The sequence below is a fragment of the Lasioglossum baleicum genome, chromosome 12 (genome assembly GCF_051020765.1).
Source record: "Lasioglossum baleicum chromosome 12, iyLasBale1, whole genome shotgun sequence".
Classification (NCBI taxonomy): Eukaryota; Metazoa; Arthropoda; class Insecta; order Hymenoptera; family Halictidae; genus Lasioglossum; species Lasioglossum baleicum.
In genome coordinates, this window is record NC_134940.1 from 8,898,509 (window position 1) to 8,924,725 (window position 26,217).

The following is a 26,217-nucleotide window of genomic DNA, read 5'->3' on the forward strand; positions in this document are numbered from 1 at the left end:
TTATTTACAGATAAATACAATTTTTCATTATTCTCAAATAAATACACTTTTTTTATTAATCACAAATAAATACACTGGTCATATGTAACAAAAATATTTCAGATGAAGCGTCCCAATTCTGAAGTCAAATTAGTTTCAGGTGTCCAGAGTTGAAACGCAAAACGAATATCCAGTTAGCTCTTGCAATCTACTTAAATGTAATAATACAATAATACTGTACAAAAATACTCGGTCTGTGAATGTAATGCGATTAAGTTAAGACTGCACATGCTCCAGAGCTGTAAAATGAATATTCCATCTCTCCCGAGCAAGCAATAGTTAAACCGACTAAAATTGTTCTGTCAAGAGCATAAAGTACCTGGACCATATATTTCGAGCAGCAATGAATATTTGAATGTAACACCAAGAAATTCCCATGAAAATATCATTTTGATAAGATCGTTAAGTATTGTCAAAAGGTTCAAGGGTGCAGCATTGGCGAAGAGACGAAGTTTGAACGAGGGCATAGCTTGGGCTCGGTCTTGCCACTGAAATAACATATGGCCCGCTGTATAATATACCGAAGAGGCTGTGAAACCTGTGGAATGACGTTAGTCCGACGCAGGATAAAGCTGGATTTTCGTGGATCCCGCGAAATTCACTGTGATATTCTTCCTTGAGTCTGTCTTACGGCGAGAGGGAAAAAATTGGATAACAGGAAGTAGCTGCCACTTCTCGAAATATTTCAACCGGGGCCGACTCGGGCTTTGCTTGAGCCTCGTTACGCCCCTGCGAATTTACTTTCCTGCCATAAATGCGAAATTACCGAGAATGGTGAGTGCTCTGCGAAAAGGAAGCGAGGCGTTCAACATTTAATTCAGTGCGATGGATAAGCATGGAAACACTAAATCATGGAAAAACTCATAAATTTTTCAATATTTCGACTATGATAATTTCGTTTATAAAAATAGTACGGCAACAAATTTGGTCTTATTTTGAAGCTTGAATCCTCTACTTTTGCAGGCCACGATTCATTTTTCTCTCGGAAATTTGTGACAGTAGAAATCTCCTGAAAGGATAAACTCTGTGGCTTGACGTTTGCGGCAATATAGTACTGTTTTTTAACGAAGTTATTACGGTTCAAACATCGACAATTTTTCGAGAAATGGGAAATTTAGTGCTCGAGTGCTTTTTGGCTCCACTGTAAAAATCTCCTGAAAGAGTAAACTCGGTGACATTTTCCCCAACAGTCCACAAATTCTCCTATTGCCGGGTTTGTCGTGATATAAGCGCTTTTTTGCAACAAGCGAGCTCAATTTCTGTCGTAAAGACATTGGGTTTACGGCTTGTGGGAATCCGCGTGCGAGTCTCCGGCCGCAGAGGAGTCGGGTAGAAGGCGAGTGAAATGAAAATCGAGGCTCCTGTTGGGAAGTGACCTAAGGTGAGCTTCGTCGGGAGGCGGCTAATTCGATTTTCCTGGTAGAACGTGCTCGGTTCTAGCGTTGACAGGGTCTCTTTGTCCTTCGTCGTTGGTTGAGTGCTGTCTGTTCCGGATGCAAAGAGATACCGCGATTTTGAGGCACGGTCGACAATAGGTTTGATCGTTACGTATAGACTCGTATAGAATCGCAGCTGTTCCGCTCCGTGGCTGTCTTCTTGAACGATAATAATGCAATTGAAGTCGAGGCATTGCGTTCCGGTGCTGCGATCCCGTTTAGCAGTAACGCGGGCCGACTGTTTTGCAATTCCCGTTTCATACACCCGACGCGCATGCTTCTGTGCCTCGAATGGAGCCGCCGTGATTCACGATTCTAATTAAGGACCGTATAAATTACGATTACGATACCGAAGCATCTGCTGTGTGGATACGTTCTTCTCTGTCATCGATATGTTTATGGCAACTCCGACCGCTTGCCACTGTGCGAAACGAGACGATCGATAAAGCCCCAGTAGAAATCTCCATTTCTACCAAAAAATATTTGAAATAATTTTAATAGAAGCGTATAATAAACAAGAGCACTATTCCCGACCCGTGTCAAGTACGTCCTACCGCGAGCACACCTAAATTGTGAACCTGCATGCAAAAGCATTACCAAGAAGAAATATGTAGAGCACGTGTCTCTCATTCTAGTTTGGCACGCACAAGTTTCCCAGGAGTCTGTCGTACGACGTGTGAACGATAAATAAGGGATTATCTAAGAATTGCATTCCGTGGAACTTTCTAGTCCAACAGAAGCGCGCTGAAATACTGCAGACGTTCATAATCAAATGCAAGCAGACATTTCTAATTAGCATATTCTCGCTTGGTTTCCTACAAAACCCGCACTTTCCACGTTTGTGGCAGTTAACAGCCTTATTTGTAAGACAATATTTGCTGTGCGTGGTGCACCTTGCAAATTAACCCCTGGCAACGGCCAAGTATTTAGACGAGCTGGACGCATACGGGGTGGCCCGTGCTAAAACTGACGGACTTTCTGCGATATATTTGCCATGGGAACTCTGAGCAAAAAGTATTCCACGAGTTCATTTAGCTTCGTTGGCAACAAGTGGACTTCAATATGCGTGTGGCTTTGAAAGTGATTCTTCAGGATCATACAATTTTATTGGGTTCTGTAATAAATTCCCGCGTTTTTGTATTATATTTTCTCCCACAATTTTGTGTTTTAAAGTATATACAGAGTGTCTCAGCTGAAGGAGGCCACCTAAATATCTAGCATAAATAAATAGCACAATTTAAATGGTATCGAAGGAGGAATATCATAGAAGAATAATTTCTTTTGTCCGATTACTTTTTCGTAGTTTTTTCAAGGTCATCGTTATTTTTTTTATCGGGAAAAGATACACTTGAGTATGTTCACTTAGCGGCTGAAAAGATACACTTGAATATTCTTAAGTCATTAACAAGATGGAATAAAAAAAAGTATTCCCGATAAAAAATAACGATGACTTTGTAAAAACTGAAAAAATAACCGGACAAAAAAAATTGTTCTATGATATTCCTCCTTCGATACCATTTAAATTATGCCAAAAATATTTGTTTTGTGCCAGTAAAAATAAAGGAGATATTCAGATGGCCTTCTTCAGCTGAGACACCCTGTATAAGCATTTGCAAGTTTTTTTCTTGCTCTACAAACCTATCTGCTTCAATCTTTCGAATTAATTAATTTTAATCAATTTTCAGGCTTTCTCAACATCTGATCGACATCTCATTCAAGTTGTGTAGTCTATCACTTATCATCGCTAACCATCTTCACTGCATGGGCTTTACTCAAAAACTTGGAGCTTGGATGCCACACAACTTGAGTGAGATGTCGAGCAGATGTCGAAAATGAATTTTTCTGCCTCCTGGAGTTTCCATTGAAAAAGCCTGAAAATTGATTAAAATTAATTAATTCGAAAAATTGAAGCAGATAGGTTTGTAGAGCAAGAAAAAGACTTGCGAATGCATGTATATACTTTACCTAACAAAACACAAAATTGCGGGAAAGAATGAAATACAAAAAACGTGGGAATTTATTACACAACCGAATATATAAATGATCATCAATATACATATGGTCAACAAATGATTTATCAATATATAAATGATAAATCGAAGGATAAAATTCACTGGGAAAACTTTCAGTTCACTATACATCACACAGAGATTTTATATCTAAAAAATGAACATACACAGAATCGCATTTTTATGGCCAGAATTTAATAAATTTTTTATTGGTTTGTCGTGGACCATCATTCGTGTACAGAATTGTACTCTTATTGTGTGCACCGCGAAACGCAGTGTATAGAACCGAACTGATTTAGAGATTCGAGGTTAGTATCGTATAGTGTTCGTTGTTGAGGTTCCAAGGGCGCCGGCTTCGTCCTTTTGGAAATGTTATCCTAAGGTTTCGCTAACATTACAGCTCCACTTCATCGGTAGCGTATATCCTCCAGTGGTTCACCATGAAGCGTACCCAGTTCATGTTTCGGATCAATAATCACCAGCCAGAGATTTTAATTGTTCAGCTGACCAATAGAGGATTAATTCGAGGATTAAAATATCTGGCTTGTGGTTATTGATCCGGAACGTGAACAGGTGAAGGGTGAACCGCCGACGATACACATAACAGCGTCACTGTATTACTCGACAGCTTGATACAAAACTCACTACCACGTTGGCGAACCGTGACCAGAGTTTGCATCAATCCTGGAACGAAATTCAGATTTTTCCTCATCTTAAAAACAATTAGAAATTATTTTCTTCACGGTCTGCGAAACAAAGGTTTTTCCTATCATTATTTAGACACGTTCAATGAGGGTTGAAGCTGCGGGGGTGCAGTCGCTCTGTGCAGATATGCAAATGCACTCCAAAAATAATCACTTAGTACACAATAAAACCTCCCCCAGAACAGAGTAATTCAATTACATTGCACTTAATTATTGCGTAATTCGAAATTCAGTCGCTTCACTTAATTCATTACATTAAATTACGATGTAATTTGTAATTCTGGTCTCTTATTCAATTAAATCACGATGTAATTTGTAATTCTGGCCTCTTATTCAATTAAATTGCAATGTAATTCGATTTTACAATTGTTACTTGAAACACAATTACAATGTACCGTGTAATTATGAATTATACATAAGAAGGATAAGAGATGGAAGAAGGAAAAGATTAGTAGCTATGATGAACATTATTCATACATGCGTATCGGGTGAAAGATATTTTTCACATTAAGCGAACAATGTACACATTGCATTTGCATTATATTGTATTTTAATTACATTGTATTTCGATTATATGATTCGCATAATTAGCAATTAAATGAAGTGGAAGGTTCGAATTATGTAATGCAATTACAATGTAATTCAATTACGTAATTCAATCACAATATATTTCAAGCAGCACAACCCTGTCTCAGAATATTCAAACATTTCGTGATAAATTTTTGCTTGACGTGTTTTTAGTCTGTTTCGAATCACAGCTATAGTGAAATGGTTTCCAGAAGGGACACCCGGTGCACGGAGATTCCGTGTACAGCGAATTCGTGTAATTCCGTCTAGGAACAATGATCCGATTAATTCGTGAACGTGTCCACCTAATAGCCGCCCGGCAGACGTTTACTTGTATCGCGATTTGCATATTCAAATTCTTCTGGACGTACACGGTGTCCCAGTTATTATGCCGAACCCCGATCACGATGGTGTTCCATCGACGATAGGGTCACATGTTGGCAATTCCGCGTGTTCAGACGCGGCTGCTATGCCGCGGCAGTATTGTCCGCGATAGTTCTATTGATACGCGGCGTGTTTACCAGTTGTATAAGATAATTAACTGCCAGTGTCGAAGTTGACAATGGCGTCTCGTGTTCATTAGGCGAAATTTCATTAGCCGGGTACGCGCGATGCGTGAGCGTCGATCGATACGTGATAATGTAATAACGTAATTAAGGGACGCCTATATGTTAACCTCTCTGTCTCTTCGTTCTGTGTAGACATTGGCCTCGTTGACGAGTATCTTTTTTTTAAACCGTTGTTTGTTGAGTTGACGGTACGGGGGAAACACTTTCGACCGAGATAGCCGGAATTTACATTCGACAGGGGCACCCGTCACACGGAGATTCTGCAAACTTGGTTCCGGTCGATCGACTGCTATCAAAATTGCTGTCCAGGGATTTAAGGGAAACTTCGCCCCGGCCACTTCCGAGAGAAGTTCGACGTCGGGGGAACTTGGCGGCATAATTCCCTTGATTATGCCAATATTACGGCGGTGTTTGTTCCGTCGTAAACTCACGCCCGACGAAGACGTAGAAACGCGGTGGTCCGGTGAAATGGGTCGTAAAAGATCGTGAAAGAACGATGATGTTATTTATAGGACCCGTGCGAAATGTGCAGTTTCTTGACGTATGTGCAGAAGCTTGGTGGATGCGAAGCATTGCAGAATTTAGAGTCAAACTGCGGAGAACATGTTTCCTTTATTGATAAGTGGAAGACCCTCCCCTAAGGATTTGTGAAATTTTCGAAACCAATACGTATGTTCACTGTCTCAGCCAAATTCGATTTTTGACCATGAATTTCCGAGCTCAGGGTCAATTTTGCGGCAAGTTTTTCACGTAAATTATCCACCAAATCGAGGGTGTGAAATCACATTATGATGGTCATGATTAGAAATTACCATAAATTGTTGTCTTCTGAATTTTCAATACTTGTAAAAGTGATCAAAGTCACATATTTCTTGTTTTGAGATATTTAAAGGAAAAAGGACATTGACACTAAATGAATTCCATATAATGTTGAAATAACAAGCACTATCCAACGGTTCATTTTTCACAATGCCCTAAAAATTACATTGAATTAATTCAGGTTAGAATAATGTGATGTGAAATCACTAATGAAGAATTTGGTTGGGCGCAATATGAAACAGTAAAAGATTTAAAAAATTCAAGAATGCTGTAATGTACTCTTGCTTTTAATGTAACAAATATTCGTTAAGGGATAAAATCAATTTTTATGTTATTCTTGCTTCTCAAAATCAATGCAAAACATTTTTATTTTGCATAAAGACCCGCAGTCTAGTCATGATATATCATTTTGGATACCCGGGACAATTAATGATGCTCGAGACCGATTTATGGATTTACCCGGCAATTCTTTAAAATATTTCGCTCGACATTGACTTGAACAAAGCATAACGACCATTTTCCTGTTCCAGAGAGAGCGTGAAGAGCGGGCACCACTGCTGCCCGTGCCAGGTGCCCCCTCCGCCAGTGCTGGTAACAACGTCGCCGAACGCGCGTATAATACGTCAGAGCTCGCAACCGGAAGCGTCGGCGTGCTGTTGTTCCGGATGTTGTTGCCCGCTGCACGCTGGTACAGCTCCAAGCGCCGCCTCGTTGCGGCAGCTGCGAGAACCCGGCGACGGAATCGCTGGCATCGCTGCGGATTCGTTGCGGATCAATGGCGGCATTCGACAATTCCGACAGGTAAGCTTCGGCCCAGCTACCAATCAAACAATGGGTTTGCCATGCACCCGAAACCAACCCTGTGTGCACCAACCCCTCACGCATACATTCACCCCACCACCACCTTCAGTCTCACCCTCGCTACCACCACCAAAACCGTTCACACCATCAACAACCCCTTGACTGTTCGATGCCACTCGCCTTTTTCTTTGCGTCTCTCTATATGTGTGTGTTTATATGTATGTGTGTGTACCATCATGCTTTCATCGCGACGCGCGACGAGGAACTGGATCCTACCACCAACCTAGCTGCTACCCTTCTTCTTCTTGCCTCGTGAATGCCGTCCCTTGGTCGCCCGGGGACCTTTGTCGGGACAGAATGTAGGGCGACTTTCAAGTTCCTAATGAACGCTGTTAATTTCAGTTTTTCTTTTGTCCCTTTGTCTGCGGAGAAGCTTGCTGGTTCAGGCTTCCCGGTCTAAGGGCTGCTCAGGTTTCAATTTTGAGTTCGGACGAAGCTTTGCTGCTGTTTGCGCGCGCAATATTTTGGGACGGGGATCTTTGAGACGCTGGGCTTGTTAGACACAGCACTGCGCAATTTTCGTTTATTTTTTCATTCGTTTTTAGGGTCTAGAGATTCTTCAACTCTGCACGGTGTGCTGATTCGACTTAGAAGTCACTCGATTGAAATAGTGTAGTTTTACCTTCTAAATTGAGAATTCATTCAGTCGATTCAAGTAGAATTTTCAGTAGTAAATGCTGCTATAAATCAGACGTATCTAAATTTACAGAAATTGAATTTCCAGTTCAGTCAATGTGTATCATTGTATGTACTTGTATCGTAAAGTACATTTGATGCTGAAACAGGCATACTAAAGATAGCAGTATAAAGTATAGCGGCATAATCCAGACTATGAAAGAGCAGTTAAAGTAATTTTAGTGAAACATTTTGTAACTCCGTTGGATTACAAGCAGAGTGCAGTGTCTCATCTTTATAGTCGCGTTTGTCGTCCTCTTTAGAATCGCGTCGTCGTCTCCGCCATAACAGCAGCCTAACTAGCACTCGGACCTCGTTCCAGTCTTATTGTCAGCGAGAATGAGTGGTATAGTAAACAGAAGACGAAGGTAACCGAAACAATGGTGCATCGTGTAAACCGTTAGGAGCTATTTTCCGTGAGAACGATTGGAGACACTAATTTCCTTCTACTGTGCTACATGAAAGGGTTAATTCTACCCTCCGAAAGAACACGAAATGATACGTCTCTACATTTAATGGTTCTTGGGACAATGGCTGAACAGATTACAGTAAATTATTCTACGGGATTTGAGGCCTGTAGAAAATTCGGATCGATCCATTCGGTGTATTATTAGCTCAATCAATAAATTCTCTGACAAGGAAAGTTTCTGTAGAACAAAACTAATTTCCGATTGGCAACAATGTCGAAAAGTTTCGAAACCGCAAATGTTCTCCACGCAAAGAGAATACCATCCTCCACACGTAGTACTATTCAATGACTGTGTGCAGAATTTTTGAACACGAGAAAACAGAAATCTAAACAATCTGGAAAATGTATCGCGCTGGCCAAACAGTTTGTTTTTCCCATAAGTTGGCTCTAGAAAAGTTGAAGTTGATTAATACGTTAATTATGTGTGCATATAAATTTCTCAAGAAGTGGGCAGATTCTCGTTCCTTATATAAAACACTGAAACAACAAATAATTGGAGTCTCCAAATTCCACCAAAAATCAAGTAACAACACGTGACACACTAACGCGATCCTCCACCTCCAGAATAAGGAAGTCCCGTAGCGAATTACATCACGTATCGGTAAATAAATAATTCCATAGAAGAGGGATCAGGAATGCGAGCGGAATCGCGATGATCAGCATCCAGTAGATCTTCAAGCGCGATCGCGTCGATCCGGCGCACGTGACTCGAACGAACGTGAGGAGGAGATCGAGAAACGTCCCCGTGACAACGTTGTATCTTTGTCTCCGTTATGTCATTGTTACTTGGATTGGCAACGTTGTTCGACGTCTTCTTGATCTTCTTCTTTCGTCTCTTTTCGCGTTCGCGTGCTCGCCGTTGCACTTTTGTTGGCCCGGGCTGCGCACCAGCTCGCAACCGTGTCTCCCTTCGTGTTTGGACTACCCTGGTTGTCACCGTGTTAACAACCACCCCTGGGGAGTCTCAATTCCCCGGTTTTCGCACGCGCGACTGCCCGCCCGAGCTTGCCCGCGCGCGCGGTCCTTCTTGTCTTCCCTTTCTTTACTCTCTTGCGTTCCACGCTCGTTACGCGAAACTGAGCAACCTCTCTTGAGACAGCATCAACGGGCCCGGGAGGATCGCTGAATGCACGGTGACTGCTACGCTAGCCAGACACGAGAGATGCAATTTGTCCGGGCTGGGATCTCGTTTTTTCGAGCGCGCCTCCAGTTGCTAGGTTTGCTGACCGGAGTTGCCAGAGTGTTCATGCAGATTTTTAATTTCACGCATCTGGTCCAGAATGTAATTTAGACGCAATGTGCAAGCAGGTTTCCAGAAACCCAGAGTTTCATACTCCGAAGATTTCGAAATTCCGAAAGACGCCGGCGCAGTGTGATCGCGGTAAACATTAATTAAGATCGAAGACATAAAAGAACGTGGTATTACGTGACCAGCCGCAAACTTGTGTAGCTATTAGTAGGTAAGACGTTTACCGTCGGACAATGTTTAACGTTCATTGTGATCAAGCTGGCCTATATCGGACGAGCTCGTACAGTGTCAATAACGGCGGTGTCTCGACAGCTTTGTCTCCTTCTCCCAGATTCGTGTTGTTTACGATTTCACTGTTGCCGTGGCGTTCCGTTGATGCCACTCGACCCCGATCGCGTTCAACTCTTTCCTCCCATAATTGAGCCCCATTGATGATCCAAGGGTAGGTCTCTTGGTATTCAATTAAATAACTGAATGCCAGCGGAGCAGCAGCTATTCCTGATGAAAGCCAATTCTATCGAACGACGACGCTCTTCTACTGGGAAATATTTCAAGGCTTACCCACCCTACCTCTCAACACTATGATTTCCATTCACCTGGCAAAGTCCCGGAATTCCTCGGGCTCACTGCTTTCCTTTGACTTCGGAGTTATTTCAGAATCGTAAACAGAATCGCGCAACGAGAGTCGGGCGTTATTATATTCGCAAAATGCAAATCGAAATTGTTGTGACCTCGAAGAGACATTTCTTCTATGTCCATAAAACGGCAAGATTTAATATAAATATGTTCAATTTATTAAGACTTGTATAGAAAGAAGTACACTTTTTTCAATCTCCAATTCATCTGTTTCTTCTTGTATCGAACACGATCAATTCTACAAAATTCTGTCAGGGTTCTTCTTCACCATTGCGGAAGCTGTACGATTTGGGAAGATCGTGCGAATTTTTTGGCACAAGGGAAACATTCGCTTGATTGGGGGTAGTTTTAGAACCGTGCGACGTTACCGAGTGAACCGCGAGTGCTGCCACCTACCCAAGGGTCGAGATACCAGGATAAAGTCACCCCCGATCTAGAAAAGCCACTGTACCGACAGGAACCGTCGTAAGGGGATGAAAAAGCCGACCTGCGATAAGAAGCTTATCCTAGTCGGCTGATAAAAAGCACTGTTACCGTTTCTCGTCGTAGATGGCACCCCTCGTGCCAAAACGAAAACCGCAGAGCTTGCTTCTGATCCGCTGGATAACATCACATGGAAACGCACCCCCGTCGATTGCGGAGGCTCCCCACGTGTTCGTGTAGAGAACTGCACACGTGATTAATCACCTGGCAACACGTAGTGCTCGATTCGCAGTTCGTAGAACGATATGGGAAGTTAATTGTGTCTGGATTGCTCCACGGTCGTTTTGTTTATTTACTACGATGTTGTACAGCGTGTTCGAATTAGTAGCCGTGCCGATAGATACCGGCAGGTAGCTGACGCTTTTTTAGAGTTGTTGTGCTTGTGGTAAAATGTATTGACATTTTTTTCTACACTGATAATAAATATACAGGGTATTTCACCTAACTTGACCACCTTGAATATCTTTGTTGTTTTTAAAGATACGTCAAATGTCTGAAGGACAAAGTTGAACGGTAAAATGGGGCTCATATACGATACCAAAAAATTTTTATTATTTTATTAAAACAACAAAGATATTCAAGGTGGTCAAGTTAGGTGAAATACCCTGTATAAAATCAACGACAGGTTTTCTGGAACCGCGAAGGATAACGATTTGCGTCCATGCAGTCCTGGCAGAAGGATCAATGTCCTTATTCTGCAGTTCTGACAAGGCCGTAACGAATACGAGCGTCGTCATTAAACTGGAACCAAAAAGAGCGTGGGTGTGTTCGCGAAAGAAGGAGCGTGACGGGTTTGTAGGGGGTTGGTTGAGGGGCTGGTGAGGGGAGGGGCACACGACATTGTTAGTTTAATTATCTCTCCTTGGCGTGTCGAAACGCCTCGTATCGTATGGATACCTCGAGCGGAAAGGGGGCGGGGGGCGTGCTTTGTACGTGATTTTGGCCGGAAGCCAACGGATTATAAGCATGCTCCTGGTTGTCGTGCATGGAATCAAGGCTCGCGATGTGCAACCGTGACACGAGGGGTAATTGGGCCTCTTTCTCCAACGCGATGGACTGTTTTCCCCATCCCGTTCCCTTCGAACCGACGGCCATTTTGTTTTGCGTTCGAATTAACGGTGCCGAGGTTATACTCTGGTTTCCCCGCGACGAAAAATGGCCTTCGCCGGCGTTACGAGCGAATAAAACTGCACGGAGAATCGCGCGGGATCCACGAGACGCGTTCATGCTCCCGGAAATTATTAATCTCAGGTTAGGCGTGTTTGAATATCAGCCCCGTCGAAACGGAAGTTTTACGGGTTGGTGTCTTCCGTTCGTTAGAATTTTCATACCCCCTGCTTCGCGAGTCGACAGGAAATTTTCGGGCATTGACTGGCTTATGACGTAGACTCGCGCTACCTGATAAAAATAAAATTTTCGAGATTTCATCACTCCGGCTATTTTATTATTTAGCGTTTCCATGGTTTAGTTTTACGGGCTCGATTTAAATTTTTCAGGGCTTGTCCGGATTATGACCGACTCGCACTATTTCGCAGATGAGAATGAAATTTTCCATGTTTCACCGCTAGACAGCTTTTATTAGGGGTATTTTTATGTCTTAGTTTTACGAGAGGCAGTTAAATTTTTCGGGTTGTCCGAGTTATAAACGACGCACACTACTTGTCGGATAAAAATCGAATTTCGCTGTTGAGGTAGAAAATTGAGATGTAGAGTGTCGTTCGTGATAAGCCGCTACTTTGGAAGCCTTGTCTACTTGATTATTGTTTTATGTAGGATATTAGTTTTTTATTATTTGGACAAGAAAATGTTCAAATTTAGTGGAGAGAATCCCTCTCTTTATAATTAGAAAATACGGTACCCCGATGGGAGAAGAAGATCATTAACAGAGCACACAGTTATAAATTACCTGATCTTGCAGTTCTCGTGCCCCGAGACCATAATCCGAAGAAACGGCTGGGAGGAATTGTAGAACGATGGTTTTCTTGGCAGACGAAAATATCTTTCCGGTATAGAAAGGCGAAATGATACTTCTGCTTCGTTAATACCGCCTATAAATAAGAAAGTTTAATTGTAAAGCTGCATGAAGTCGCTAGAGAGCTGTTGATGCATAAGCCAGCAGGACCCCGAAGTCAGGTTCGTGTCGCGTAGCTATAATAATGCGGTTCGTTATAAATCTGAAACGGTATACTTGTTTCCCGTCCGTGCGGGTGCATCCTGGGAAATAAGTCGGATGGGAGACGGGACCTTAAAGGCAAGGACACAAGGTTTTTACGTTTTTATCGCGTGCACACGATCTTAAGCACGAGCAGCACCGGGGAATTCCTTTCGTCTCTCGCGGAGAATCTATCGGGCTTACTTCGAAACCATTCGTATGCCGCTAGCGTCGCGAATTTTTATCAAACGTGACAATAAAACTGTCACCTGAATTCTATATTGTTATTCGACAAATTATATTTTCGTGCGAAGACGCCGACCTTTCAATTCGGAACGCAGGCGGGAACGTGACGCGCAATCAAATTGACAGAATTTCTTCTTGAAACAAAACTACTAGTAAATTGAATGCTATTTCAATTCTGGACACTCGCAAGAAGGCAACACAAGACCAATAAAAATGGCGACAGAAACCTGTTTACCATTGTAATATACTTCCTGTATACTGGATGTTCTTTTTACAAATTCTCACACTTTTACTTGAATAACACAACCCTCCCTTTGGAAAATACACGTTCCACCCCATACAACGAATACAAACACTTACGTACATTCGACAAAAAAAATTGTATATCCAACATCTATTTTTGTTACCAAACTGCACAGTATTTTAAATCTCTCAATTTCGTTGTATTTTAGAAGAATATTCCTCCACTCCATGTATATACAAATTGAATCGCTGTTTCCAATAGTTGTTCCAAATCGATGTTGAAATTTTTTAAAATCAAAGAATACTATTCTAATCTCGATTACTTCATTTTACGTGCTTCCCGGATACACTGAACACTAACAGCTCCAGTGGGTGATGAACGAAAAGGTAAACACACTACAACAGTCTTAACATTCCTACATTTTTACACGACAGAGAAGCGAACATTTAATAAGAATAAATGAGCTACGAGGTTATCGTCGACGTTTCATATTGCAGCAGAGCAATTATAGTGCGTGGGCTAGCCATCCAGAAGCGGTTGTCATCAATTTTCGGGTCTGTTGAAGCACCAACTCGCGTAGCTCCCGACCCCATGACAGATTCAATCAATTGCGGTGTCTGAGTCGCGCGACTTAATCCCTGGATTAGGCGTTCTAGCTATTATGCCAGCGAGGCTTCGCCGAAGACATTGCGGCCGTGTCCGTCTACTGATTGCACGCGTTGCAATGTGTTTTAAAACCGGTGATTTGCGAAAAACTATGTCTCAATTTGTACCTGTTTAATCTGAGATAATCACACAGCAGTCATTTTAATAATTTCTTCTCCATAAAAAAAAAATTAGGGGAAATTTTTATGAACAATTTAAAGCATAAAGTATGTCCGAAACATTAAATATGTATTTAAAGGAAGGAATTATGTAGGTTGTATGAATATAAAATTTCGTTCATCTAACTTGGACCATTTATTGTGGAACGTCCTGTACACGGAACACGTTCCTGAGCCATTTAGGGTAATCTCGTCGACATATTTTACCGATCTAATTGATTATAAAGTACGACGATGGTCTTCAGGGTATCCCAAGCGACCGAGAGAGGTTGAATCCTTGAAATACGCAGGAGACTAACTTACAATATATTTCATTAGGTTACGATATGAATAAATGTTCCATAAATCATGTAAACTGTATCAACTGAATGTTACTTTCAAGGAAAGAGAATGGTAATATCATGTAGAACAAGAATAATGTATAATCGAAATTGAATAATAATTTGTTTTAGTTATTAACTAAATGAATATATCAGCTAAATAGTATCAGTAGCGTAAACCAGTTATTGGTCAGACACCGTTCAAGCTATAGTAATTCAAACTAATTTAGGGTTATTGAAGCCCTAATTAGACACATGAAGACTATGCTGGCTAACCATTCGATTAATTGGTAGCAACATCATGAATTGGGTTATTCAGGTGCGTGTCTCGTGTATGGAATAATCATGAGTCATTTCAGCCGTCTGCTTTGACAGGTTTGATTCCCAGCCCGCAGCTTTCTGTCCTCCAGAAGCGGATCATCCTAATAGAATTAGGCAACTTCTACAAAAAAGTATTCATTTATAACCAAGCTCATAATCCTGTCACACAGAGTTGGGCAAACGCTAGTCACAATTATGATTATTGACTAATAACATCTTAAGCTCTACAAAAGTGACTAATAATGATGATAAAGTGATAATAATGACTAAGAAAATACTTGAGCGTGACCATGAGTTATGACTACATAAGTATTTGAGCGTAATGACTAATGAATAGACAGCGGATCTTTATGCAATTATAGCTTTCGAAAATTTTCAGAAAATGTTAGGATATAAAATTTGACAGAATTTAGCACGATTTTAATTTATTTCAGATCTAAAAAGGCTACCATCACGGAAAATAAGATTCTATTTTATTCCACTTTCTTAAAATTTGTCTACAAAAATTGAAAATTGCATAAACATCCGCAGTCTATCAATAAATAATGGCTAAATTTTTATTTAGGATGAATATTGAATACTGACTATAATGGTATAACTAATCACTAAATATGCAATCAGAATTTCACCATGACTAATGACTAAAAACGGTTATAAGTTAAAATAAGACGTAACAATAACAAAAAAAATATCCTATTAGTTTATAAACATATAAAATACAAATTATGACACGTTTGGTCACTGCAAATTCCGATATAGTTTATGTATGTGTACATATTAATGTATGTTTATCGCACAATAGTGACTGATGACTAGTGATTGACGACTGATAACTAACTAATGATTAATCATAACTAATAAGCAATAACTAACGATTACTTAGAGCTGTGACTAACTGGTGCCATGTAGTTATGACTAACTAACCAAAAAATTTTAACTAACTTTTGTTAAGTTTTGACTAACAATCGATCAGACTATTAGTCATTTTTAATTATTAGTTGATTTTTGCCCAACTCTGCTGTCACATATAATTATTAAATATTCAAATGTAATATCTATTAATTGAAACAACCACTGGACCAGACGAATCGATCATATTCGGAATACCCTGGGTCTCCAGGAACCCAGGCAGCAGCCGACAAGCCCCAATCCAATCGAAACAGTTTAAAGTCCCAAGCTGTGCACCGTCTGTTATCGATTCTCCGGCCGAGTTCCTATTAACAATATCATCAATGGATCCGCTTCCCGTTTGCGAGCGGAGAATTAAAAGCTGATCAAAGAGTCCCTCGATCAGCGAAGGTCAATACCAATTTCCCTTTCTATCACTGGCCTCTTTTCATTAAAAAGTATCGGATGAAAATTCCGTTTGCCGTATCCATTGTCCTGCTTCCATATTTTCTCTAGCCTGTTGCCGTTTCGAGCGACACGTGCAAGAGTCGTATTTAATGCAACGCGATTAATGCCCGAAGGAACCGGTCGAAAGTTTATCGCTCCGTCGCCTCGGCTCTCAGTAATTAGGTAACGATGCGCGAGAACAAATTCTTCGTTCATGGAATTATTTACTGTTCCGCCGAACGAGTTCGAGTTGCATCGATATCGTGTTCCGCCATCATGCCACTTTAATGACTGATCCGTCCGTTGTTTCGCGTGGATTAGAGTGTGCTTGTTGGATGCGACCTTTTCGGATCAGCTTCGATCGCAACAGGAATTTGTGCACTTTGCTCGGAATTTTTGTCCTGTTTAACTGTTTCCATATTTGTGTAATGATTTTGATTGATACTTGATATTATTGATGATTGATTGATAGTGAACAGTTATTGATATTAACCGTGTTGGCTTAATGTTCAAGTTTTATGTGAATTTATTAGGAATTACAGTTGATGTATTTATTGCAGAGGTTGTTTAGGTTGTTTAAGTATTTCTGTCGGCAAATTAATTTATGAATCAGTTCTGTGAATGGCACGTCACCTGCTACTGATAGAATTGTTGGTGTCCCGTTCGCCACGAAGAACGTTCCCCGGCGTTTAATTGCTTCTGCAAACGCTGCTTAGATTATTGGACTCCATTGTCCCGGTGGTCGCCGTGCAGCAATGAGATATACTGTGTTGTTTCATACTGCAATTATATTGTGAGCCTCAGTGGTTCTGACGGGAGAAACACAAGACTGGGAATCTCAATGATTCAAAGCATCAGGAGACACCGAAGTAGAATTACGAAAGGAGGCTTCTAGGAGTCCTCATTCAGAAACTTCTGTTTCCATGAGCAACCAAACAATTCAAATTATCATACAAAATCCCTACGACAAATCTTAACGCTAACCCACCGAAAAGGTTCGTTTCAATGTTCTAACGAATAAATGTCGACAACTCCAGAGTCTCAGAAGTATTGGGTTGTGTGATGAATTCCCGCGTTTTTTGTATTTTATGTTTTTCCCACAATTTTGTGTTCTGTTAGGTAAAGTATATATGTATATGCATTCGCAAGTCTTTTTCTTGCTCTACAAACCAATCTGCTTCAATTTTTTTCTGGTTAGCAATGGTAAGTGATAGACCATCGCTAACCATCTTCATGCCATGGGCTTTACTAAAAAAACTTGGAGCTTGGGTGCCACACAACTTGAGTGAGATATCGAGCAGATGTCGAAAATGAATTTTTCTGCCTCCTGGAACTTCCATTGAAAAAGCCTGAAAATTGATTAAAATTAATTAATTCGAAAAATTGAAGCAGGTAGGATTGTAGAGCAAGGAGAACACTCGCGAATGCATATACAGTTGCTCGAATTAATATTCGGATAACTTTTTGGGGCAGCTAGAGAAATTAGTTTACTACAGGATGTGAACAAAATTTTTTTCAAAAATAGCAATTGATCGAAATTGCAGAAAAAATACTAAAAGTTGCATTTTACAACTTCTTTATGTGGACCTATACTGAAAATTTAAAAAGTACGTTTTGTAGGTCTGTGTCAATTATATGCACTGTGGAGTTTCATCGAAATCGGTTGATGCGGGAAAACAACAGGCATTGAAAGATGTAAGAATTCTTAGATATAGGCCGAAAATCGTGACAAACTGCAATTTTGACCATCTTTAAACGTTTGTAGCTCATTACAGCGTCGATCGATTTTGACGACATTTTCAGAATATGTTTAAGTGACACAGATCCACAAAACGTACTTTTTAAATTTTCAATATAGGCCACATAAAAAAGTTGTAAAATGCAACTTTTAGTATTTTTTCTACAATTCCGATCAATTGCAATTTTTGAAAAAATTTCTATTCACATCCTGCAGTAAACTAATTGCTCTAGGTGCCCGAAAAGTTCAAATCGTATAGTACAATATTAAAAAATGTATCGTCTTTTCTGTATATACTTTACGTAACGAATCACAAAATTGCGGGGAAAAAAATACAAAAAACGCGGGATTTTATTACAAAACCCAATAGAAGAGTCGCTAAAACGTCCGCTCGAGCGAAACGCCTTCTATGCAAAAGTAAACGACGCGAGTTACAATAAATATTTGCTGTTCCGATCTGCGAGGATTTGGAAGAGAGGACTAATTTGCAGCTCGGAAGTGACACGTCTCAGTGGCAGGTACTGAAAGTTCCCCTGGCAATTCCGCCGCGGAAATCATTGGCAACCGTTGCCGAGCTACGAAACTTCCGATCCTCTCGCGGTGCATCGCACTTTCGGGAACAGACGGCTTTCTGTATCAAATATTTAGAGGCAGGCCTCGTCACCCGACCCGGTTCGGATAGACACATAGTACGCTCAGGCACGTCTCACTGTCTCGGACGAAAAGTTTCCCAAGAATCGTAGCCATGTGTGCTCGACGTCCTGAGCATGTTACACTGTTCCCGGGGAAGCAGTTTTCGTTCTGGAAATTATCTGCTTGCTTGTCTCGATTTTATAGACATTCGTCGTTACGACAATCGAAAGATTCTTCACTATTTCGTGCATCTTCACAGATTGCCCTCTCGAAGTCATCACAGTTTCGCTAAGGTGGTCCAGCTCTCAATCAGGAAGAAGAAATCATCTCGGAATAGGTCATCCTCTGACATTACCCTGATAACCCCCGTAGATTACACAGGATTATAGGCAAAAAGGTTAACTAATCGCGTCAACCGCTATCGTTCCAGCACCCTCAATCTACACGATCGCCTAACTTCTAATCGTGGGCGGAAAAAAAGTTGGATCGTTCAAAGCTGAAACGATTCTCACCCCTGTATATCTTATGAGTAATTCGTCGACCGGGACCCTCTCGACGAACTCTCGTTGAACCGTCCGATTCTTCATCTTGAAGACTCTGTCACGACGACGCGAGGTGATTATGCTTTATCTTCGGACGATTGTTTTCGGGTCGGAGTCGATCCGGCAAATTTTGGGGATTATAGTTGGTGGATTGTTCCCGGAAGTGTATCGTTTGTCTCGGGAGTTTGCGACAGTTTGATCGTCTGGAATCTGGATTCTCTTCTGGAAGAGTCTGGGCTAGATTATGGTACTTTTTCCTGACATCAATTCCCGTCGAACTGAAACATTTCGGTGATTTTGGAAATTCATTATTATTAATCTTCTTTTTAAAACGGCTCCTTCCCCTTTCTAATCTCGACATTTTCCGTTCACGAATACAATAAAGGAATCTGTCAATACAACTTTCGAACGAACAATTTTTATTTTCCATAAAAATCTGCGAAGTACAAGACTAGCAAGTCCGAATTTAAAATGCTCCCGTAGGGGTGGGCGAGTACTCCATACATACATTCGAGTACTCGAATTTCGAGTCGAGCCGAGTCGCGCGTTTCAATTTTCCGAGCTACTTGAAATCGACGAACTGTTTGAAAAAACGCGAGCTACATGAAAAAATCAAACGGCTCGAATATCAAGCCCTCGTATAACTTCGATCTACTTGAAAATGAATTTTTAGCTCGAAATTATCGCAGTTACTCGGGTACAGTAAAGTCGCGATTCTTGTCAAACAGCCTGTGTTCTGCACGGTCAACTACGCGTGTTACGCACGGTAACTCGACAGCTAAAGATCTGTTCGAGCTGAAAATTCAATTTCGAGCAGATCGAAGTTTTGCGAGGGCTCGAATATCCGAGCCGTTTGATTTTTTTCAAGTAGGTCGCATTTTTTTCAAACAGTTCGTCGATTTCAAGTAGCTCGGAAAAATCAAACGCTCGACTCGGCTCGAGCAATCGAATCGAGTTTAGCTCAGCTCGTAAATTACGGGTACTCGCACACCTCTATGCTCCCGCTATAAAATGGGAAAGTAAGCAAGAGAACTAAGAGACTGCGTCCAAGTTGATTATGCATAACGATCGAACAGGCACATGAACAGTACGATTCAATTACAGTCGTCTAACCAATCTCCGAGGCGTAACAGGCGAAACAATCCGACGCCCCCGCGCGGTTAGAGACGTCCCAGCCTGTAAAGTTAAGTTAACAATGGAAATCCGTGGAAACTTACGGTCCGCATTTGAATGAATTTCTCGTTAGAACCGGGTCGCTCTATAAGGAGAGCCCGCAGTTTTGCAAATTCGCCGGATACAGTGACCGTGCCATTATCGAAATCTCAGATCCCGGGGGCGGCTGCGTCTTTGCAATCTCTCGCCGAGGGATCTTCTTCAGCGACGAATACCTCGCGCTGGTCCGTGTTGCTACTCTGTCTCTCTTCTGAGCAATGCAACATACAAGATCCGCTTGCCGAACTTTCGCTGCGTCTTCGAACTTTTATTGGGTATAGCGAAAAGTTCTGGGCACCAATGAGACGCGCTACCACTACTTTTAGAGGAATCCCGGTCGCCACGTGTAGGATCTGAAATTTTGTTCAGAGACAGACACTGCTCTTGTTAGTCTCGTTACTCTTTCAATCACTCGTCTTCTGAATTAAATTGAAGACTTTGAACTTTCAATACGGCATTTTTGTTCTGACTCAGGGAGTCGAGCTCGAGCACCACCCTCGATAAACAATTTCTCCAGCCCACAATACATAATGGAAAATTTTGACAAAAATCTACAAAATGGACCAAACATATGCCTACAATATCCACTTTATTTCGCTCGAATATCTCCCACAGTAATCTAGAAACACACGTTCAAAGTATACCAATTTTTCGCTCTCGCATTTTGCTTATCAGTAGAGGAGATAGAGGTCTTTCAAGATGATTTTCTAAACAAAAACGAATTATCCGCTGCACGCCCACAGCTTCTCCCGAGCCTAATGGCACTGCAGGCAGATAATGAGCAGCCTGACTTTCCGCTAGACCCGATGGTGTTTGCGAAACGTCGCCGGTAAGATCGGCAAGTATTCCATCGACGTCTCCGGAGGCTTCCCGCAAGCTAGCAAGCGAATCCGCGGTGTGTTTCTTCCGCGGCTGATCGAACAATTGGTGGGAGAGAGTTGGCTGCCGCTAAATCCCGCTAGTAAATAGTGGCGGGGTTCCTAGGTCGCGAGGCTGAGCGGCGATCATTAAGCTATCTCTGGCTGGAAAGCGGATCAGCTTAACTGCAGATCCGGTTCAGCCGGTAGGCTAACAAGCCTGGGCCCCTCCGACCCCGCGAGATTAGGCTGCGCATTCGTTTCCGCTATCGGAACGATACAAATCTTCGCGCGAATCTTTCTTTAAGAGAAAGAGCTTCTTTTAGAGCTTTCTTTGAGAAAGTATTCCCCCTTGCTGACTTTTAGCTAGACATGCTGGAGCTGCGATATAGGAGCGTCGATCAGAGTGGCTGCTTAAGAATATTGCTTTGCTATGCTAGCGAAGCGGTGAGATATGAATTTTGAATTTGATGGTCCGAATGATTTCTGATCGAATGCTACGAGGTTGTATGTCTGAACATCGTTTGAACGATCAAATTACAAATTGTTTGTCACATTTCATATTACACGAGCTAATGGTATTTGGTCCTCAACGCTTGCATCGCTGCAACATCGTTCAACGTTGCTGCGCTCGCTGCTTCAATGTAGACATACTCATTACAAAATAACCATTCACGAACAGCTACGCTGCCCTGATTTAGATGATGTTGGGATACAATACAGCTTCACTATTTCAGAGTCATTGGCAATCAAGGCGGAGGGTACCTCTTCGTGAACACATTATGAGACAGTAGAATATATTTCTACGTTTCGCACGGTGTCTCGAAGAAAACATGCCAGCTCGACGAAACTCGGACTCTCTGCCTGAATTCTTGACAGAACACAGTTTACTCTAAGACTTAATTTTATTCTACATTTCCGGCTTATTTATTCATGTGGAACCGCCCCTTTTCGGTCGCACCACCGACCACCCCGTAAAACGAAAATATTCAGAGGCAGAATAACTTGGAGCGCAAAGGGTTAGCAAAAAGAAACAATCGAGAAACAAGAAAATACAGAGTATCGTCGAGCGAGCGGCAAACCCTCGAAACACGGTGCGCACCAATGCAATAGTTTATCGCAGCTCGAACATAACCGCAGGCCCCAGGCGATCGTCTCTCGGTAGTCTGCGAAGTCATCTACCCTAGCCGGAGGACCGAAGAGGTTCGCTTATCCTCGGTTCAGAGCCTAGCTAAACACGTCGTCGTCGCGTAGTAGATCGCCCGGCGTCCCGCTCTTATCATCCATTAGCGTTCTTTTGCATCGTTAATCCCGCGGCTCGGCCAGGATTTCACTTCATCCCGGAAGCAAGAGAGCTTACCCATTCGATTGTAGAACCACCCCCACTTCACCCTCTGCTACAACCAGCACACACCGCCACCCCCGGCCGCCCCCCGTTGGCCCCGCCCTGCATAGCGGAAAGTGAACCCCCGAGAAATCTTTAGTTCCGAAGCGTGTCCTTAGTCTAGCGGTAGCGCTGAACTAGTAGTGGTCAGCTTTAGATAATAGAGGATCATTGAGTTCCACGCTTGTCGAGCCTTCGTTCACTATTCTCTCGCTCTCTCTCTCTCTCTCTCTCTCCCTCTCTCTCACTTGCCCCACCCCTGCCGCCAACCACTACCACCGCCAACGTTGCTAACACTGCTCTCACTCTCTCTTTCACTCATCACTCTCTATCTCTTTGTCCAATCCCGTGCGATCGAAGAGTAAAGAAAGACAGGCCTAGAGAAGGATTGACGAGGGACGAGGCGGAATCGATAGCGAAACGATCACGCGTCCGACTAGCACACACGCCCGCGCCCGCTTTCTCTCTATGAACATTCTCCACCGCTGCTGTCTCTGTCTATCTGTTCGTCCGTCCGTCCGTCTGTTCGTCTGTCTATCTGCTCGTACGGCACGGGGTTTCGGATGATCGTACAAGGTGATTCGATGGAAACTGTCGGCCTTGACTTACTCGTCAACTGCTCGTTACGCGGACGGCACGATGATCGAGTGGCCTCTGGGACCTGTAACCTGTTTGCTAGCACTTCGACCTTCTTTCTTCTTCTGGTCCTCTTCCGGATGGACACTCCCGCTTCTCTCGGTACTGTCGCTACTTGCACTTCCTTTTCTCTTTTACTTTCGTTCTGTTCCTACACTTCGGAATTGCAGTGTACTCCTGCAGGACTTTCCCTTCGAGAGTACTTTGAAGATCACTTCAGTCCAATTACGTCGGAAAGATTTTGCATAACGATGTCTTGTAGTTAATGCGTCCGAAAGATTTTGCATAATATTGTCAGTATTTACTACATACATGTCAGAAATTTTCCATAATGTCCGTACCATATCTGATTTTGTAATTTCTGGAGATTATCGAGAAAAAGTATCCCTCACAACGAACAGTCGCCGAGTAACTCAAAGTCGCCACGAATCGTCAAGCGGTGCTCAGACTGTCAATACTTCGGAAGACGATAGTGTTGACACCTGAATGGAGCGCGTGTCTAACTCTGAATGGTACTCCGCCGAAGCCACTCGAATTCCCCGAGCATTTCTTCCATTATCCGATAGCAAACGATTTTTCTGATCATAGTTGTGTCAATCGAAAGAGTTCGCCGAGGAAAAGTCGCATTCAATGAGCTCCATTCATTATAAAACATTAAAGGACTCCATTGATCATGGGGCAAGTTGTAACGTTTCATTGCAATCGTAAAATTTTCAACAGACTCGGTGCAGGCGCGGGTGCGCGCTTTACGAGCGCTGCATTCCTCCCCATTTATTTCGAACAATTAATTTCTTAATAAGAGTAAGTAGCAGTAAGCCCGACAGCAGTTTCTAAAGCGCCGGCATGTTAAAACTTATTAACTTTAACGGGGAAGTTGCTGTGTCTCGTGTGAGTGCTGTTTCATAGAACAATTCGTGGATATAGAACTTTCATCTGCGTTTGAGAACTCGTTCATTGGCTATAAGCGGCCATGGATAGTATACATTATATTTCGATTTTATTTATCTATACATTACATTATGATACTTACATTAAGACTGCGGACCTTCATGCAAAATACAAATTGTCTTCATCAATCGTCAGGCACGCGTACCATATACAAATTTCCTTCTTGCTTCAATCATTTTAATAAGCTAAAAATAAAACATAGATGTTCTTAAATTCTTTTAATCTTTTTACCGTTTGGTCTGCAGTCTATAACATTACATTTGGAATTGCAATGTCAATAATTTTACTACTGGTATTACTTGGGAACATTTCGTTCACTTTACTTTATAATTATTTTCTGTTCAGTTGCCTTTTCTCAATTCGGTATTCATGCTGCTATAAGTTTTTAAAAATTGCATAAAAATCCAGAGACTACTCACCAGAGAATCTTCCCTGCTCATAGTCGCTACAGAGAGACACCACCTCGCAGATCCTGCTTTCCTCGTCCATTCAGAATTAGACGCAGTCCACACGTTCGCGTTCGCGAGGTATCGACCAGCTTCGGCGGGTCGTGCGGCGAGTGTACACCCTGTCTCTTCTCATATGTGATCCACAGTTGAGCATATTGTCTTTTGTCACTCGTTTGAGCTACTGCACCTGTAACAACCACAAACCACTAGCCACCACCACTACCACCAAACCACCGTCACTACCACCACCGTCACTGTTGTACCTATGAAAAAGAGTCTTTCTGTTGTGCTAACAACGACTAACAACGTGATAAAAACACGTCCAGTTCCCGTGGTGGTGCAAATCGTCGTCGACGACAATGCCGACCACGCCTCCGCCGCCTATGGCCATGGTTTCCGGTTCTGGGTCCGGTTCCGGTGCGCAGGGCGTCGTTCTCTGTCCACGTACGCTGTCGCAGGTGCGACGATCAAGGCTGCGAAGGGCCCTCACCGAGGCGACCGCCGAGACCGTCAGCTACGTCAAGACGGTGGGCACTAGATTCAATTCCCGTAACATTGCCTGTGTCGAATGTATTATTTATATATACTATATGCATACTTACCTTCTTGCCAACGGGTGTTGCCCATGGAAATCGCCGACACAAAGGGCCTAGCAGACTAAGAATGGTCCAGCGGCTCCACCCACAATTTTTATTGATATTGTGTGGAAAACAATGGTTTTAGGTTGAAAGATAATCCCCTAAAATTTTAAGTCGCTAACCCTTCTTATAAGGATGATATGAGGGTAAATACTCTTAACTGTATCATTTTTTTTCTCGGTTGTTAATTGAGATATTCGGATTAAAAAAAGACGAAAATACTCGAACTTATCTCCTTCATATCATACATTTTTTTCACCATCGTGATAAAATTATTGAGGGTAGAAAAAAATCATTTAATTTTTTAGGGGTGGGAATTGCAACCAACCCTTTGAGTCGCCACTTCCAAAAAATTCAAGAACAATGTTCTGTTGCTTGTCTAACGTATAGAAAAGTTTCAAGATGGTCGGATTGGTGGACCATAGTTAAATATTGAAAAACAAATAAAATTACGTCATGATAATGGTATTCAAGGAAACATTCAACAAAATTCAAAGTGTGTTTCTTTTATAAATCAGATGCGCTGTATCAAATGGTGATATTTTTAACTTCCGGTTTCGTCCGGAAATAGGTGATTGAGACCGGAAGTTACATTTTTCAAATGGAACATGATATTTTTTATTACTTTGAATTTTTGAAAATAACCTATTTTCTAGATTATAAATGGGTGGTAGGGGTGGTCTGAGACACCCTGTATATGTATAATATAACCGCATATAAAACTATATACTACTTATGTAATGTTATGCGTCGCGTTTAAAAAGAAATAATTGATCAAGAAGGGACTTAACATCCTGATAAGAAACACTACACTGTACATTATACCATTATCATGACGTCATTTTATTTGCTTTTCAATATTTAACTATGTTCCACCAATCCGACCATCTTGAAACTTTTCTATACGTTAGATAAGCAACAGAACATTGTTCTAGAATTTTTTGGAAGTGGTCACTCGGAGGGTTGCTTGCAATTCCCACCCCTAAAAAATTAAATGATTTTTTTCTACCCTTAATCATTTTATCACGATGGTGAAAAAAATGTATGATATGAAGGAGGTAAGTTCGAACATTTTCGTCTTTTTGTAGTCGGAATATCTTAATTAACAACCGAGAATAAAAATGATACAGTTAATAGTATTTACCCTCATATCATCCTTATACGAAGGGTTAGCGACTTAAAATTTTAGGGGATTATCTTCCAACCTAAAACTAACCTAAAA

The 26,217-nt window shown here is 41.8% G+C and overlaps 1 protein-coding gene across 6 annotated transcripts in view; it reads left to right on the plus strand.

The window, feature by feature from the left end:
• The window catches only part of Sk (small conductance calcium-activated potassium channel), a 268,275-nt gene that overhangs the window by 79,922 nt on the left and 162,136 nt on the right, over nucleotides 1-26,217 (plus strand). For 4 of the 6 annotated variants that reach the window (XM_076434699.1, XM_076434698.1, XM_076434702.1 and 1 more), the window contains exons 3-4: nucleotides 6,674-6,944; nucleotides 24,684-24,884. In XM_076434699.1, the coding sequence (XP_076290814.1) occupies nucleotides 6,674-6,944; nucleotides 24,684-24,884 (472 nt within the window). Of the gene's footprint in view, nucleotides 1-6,673; nucleotides 6,945-13,520; nucleotides 13,545-24,683; nucleotides 24,885-26,217 lie in introns of all 6 variants that reach the window. The other 2 variants (XM_076434703.1, XM_076434704.1) reach the window with 2 other exon arrangements.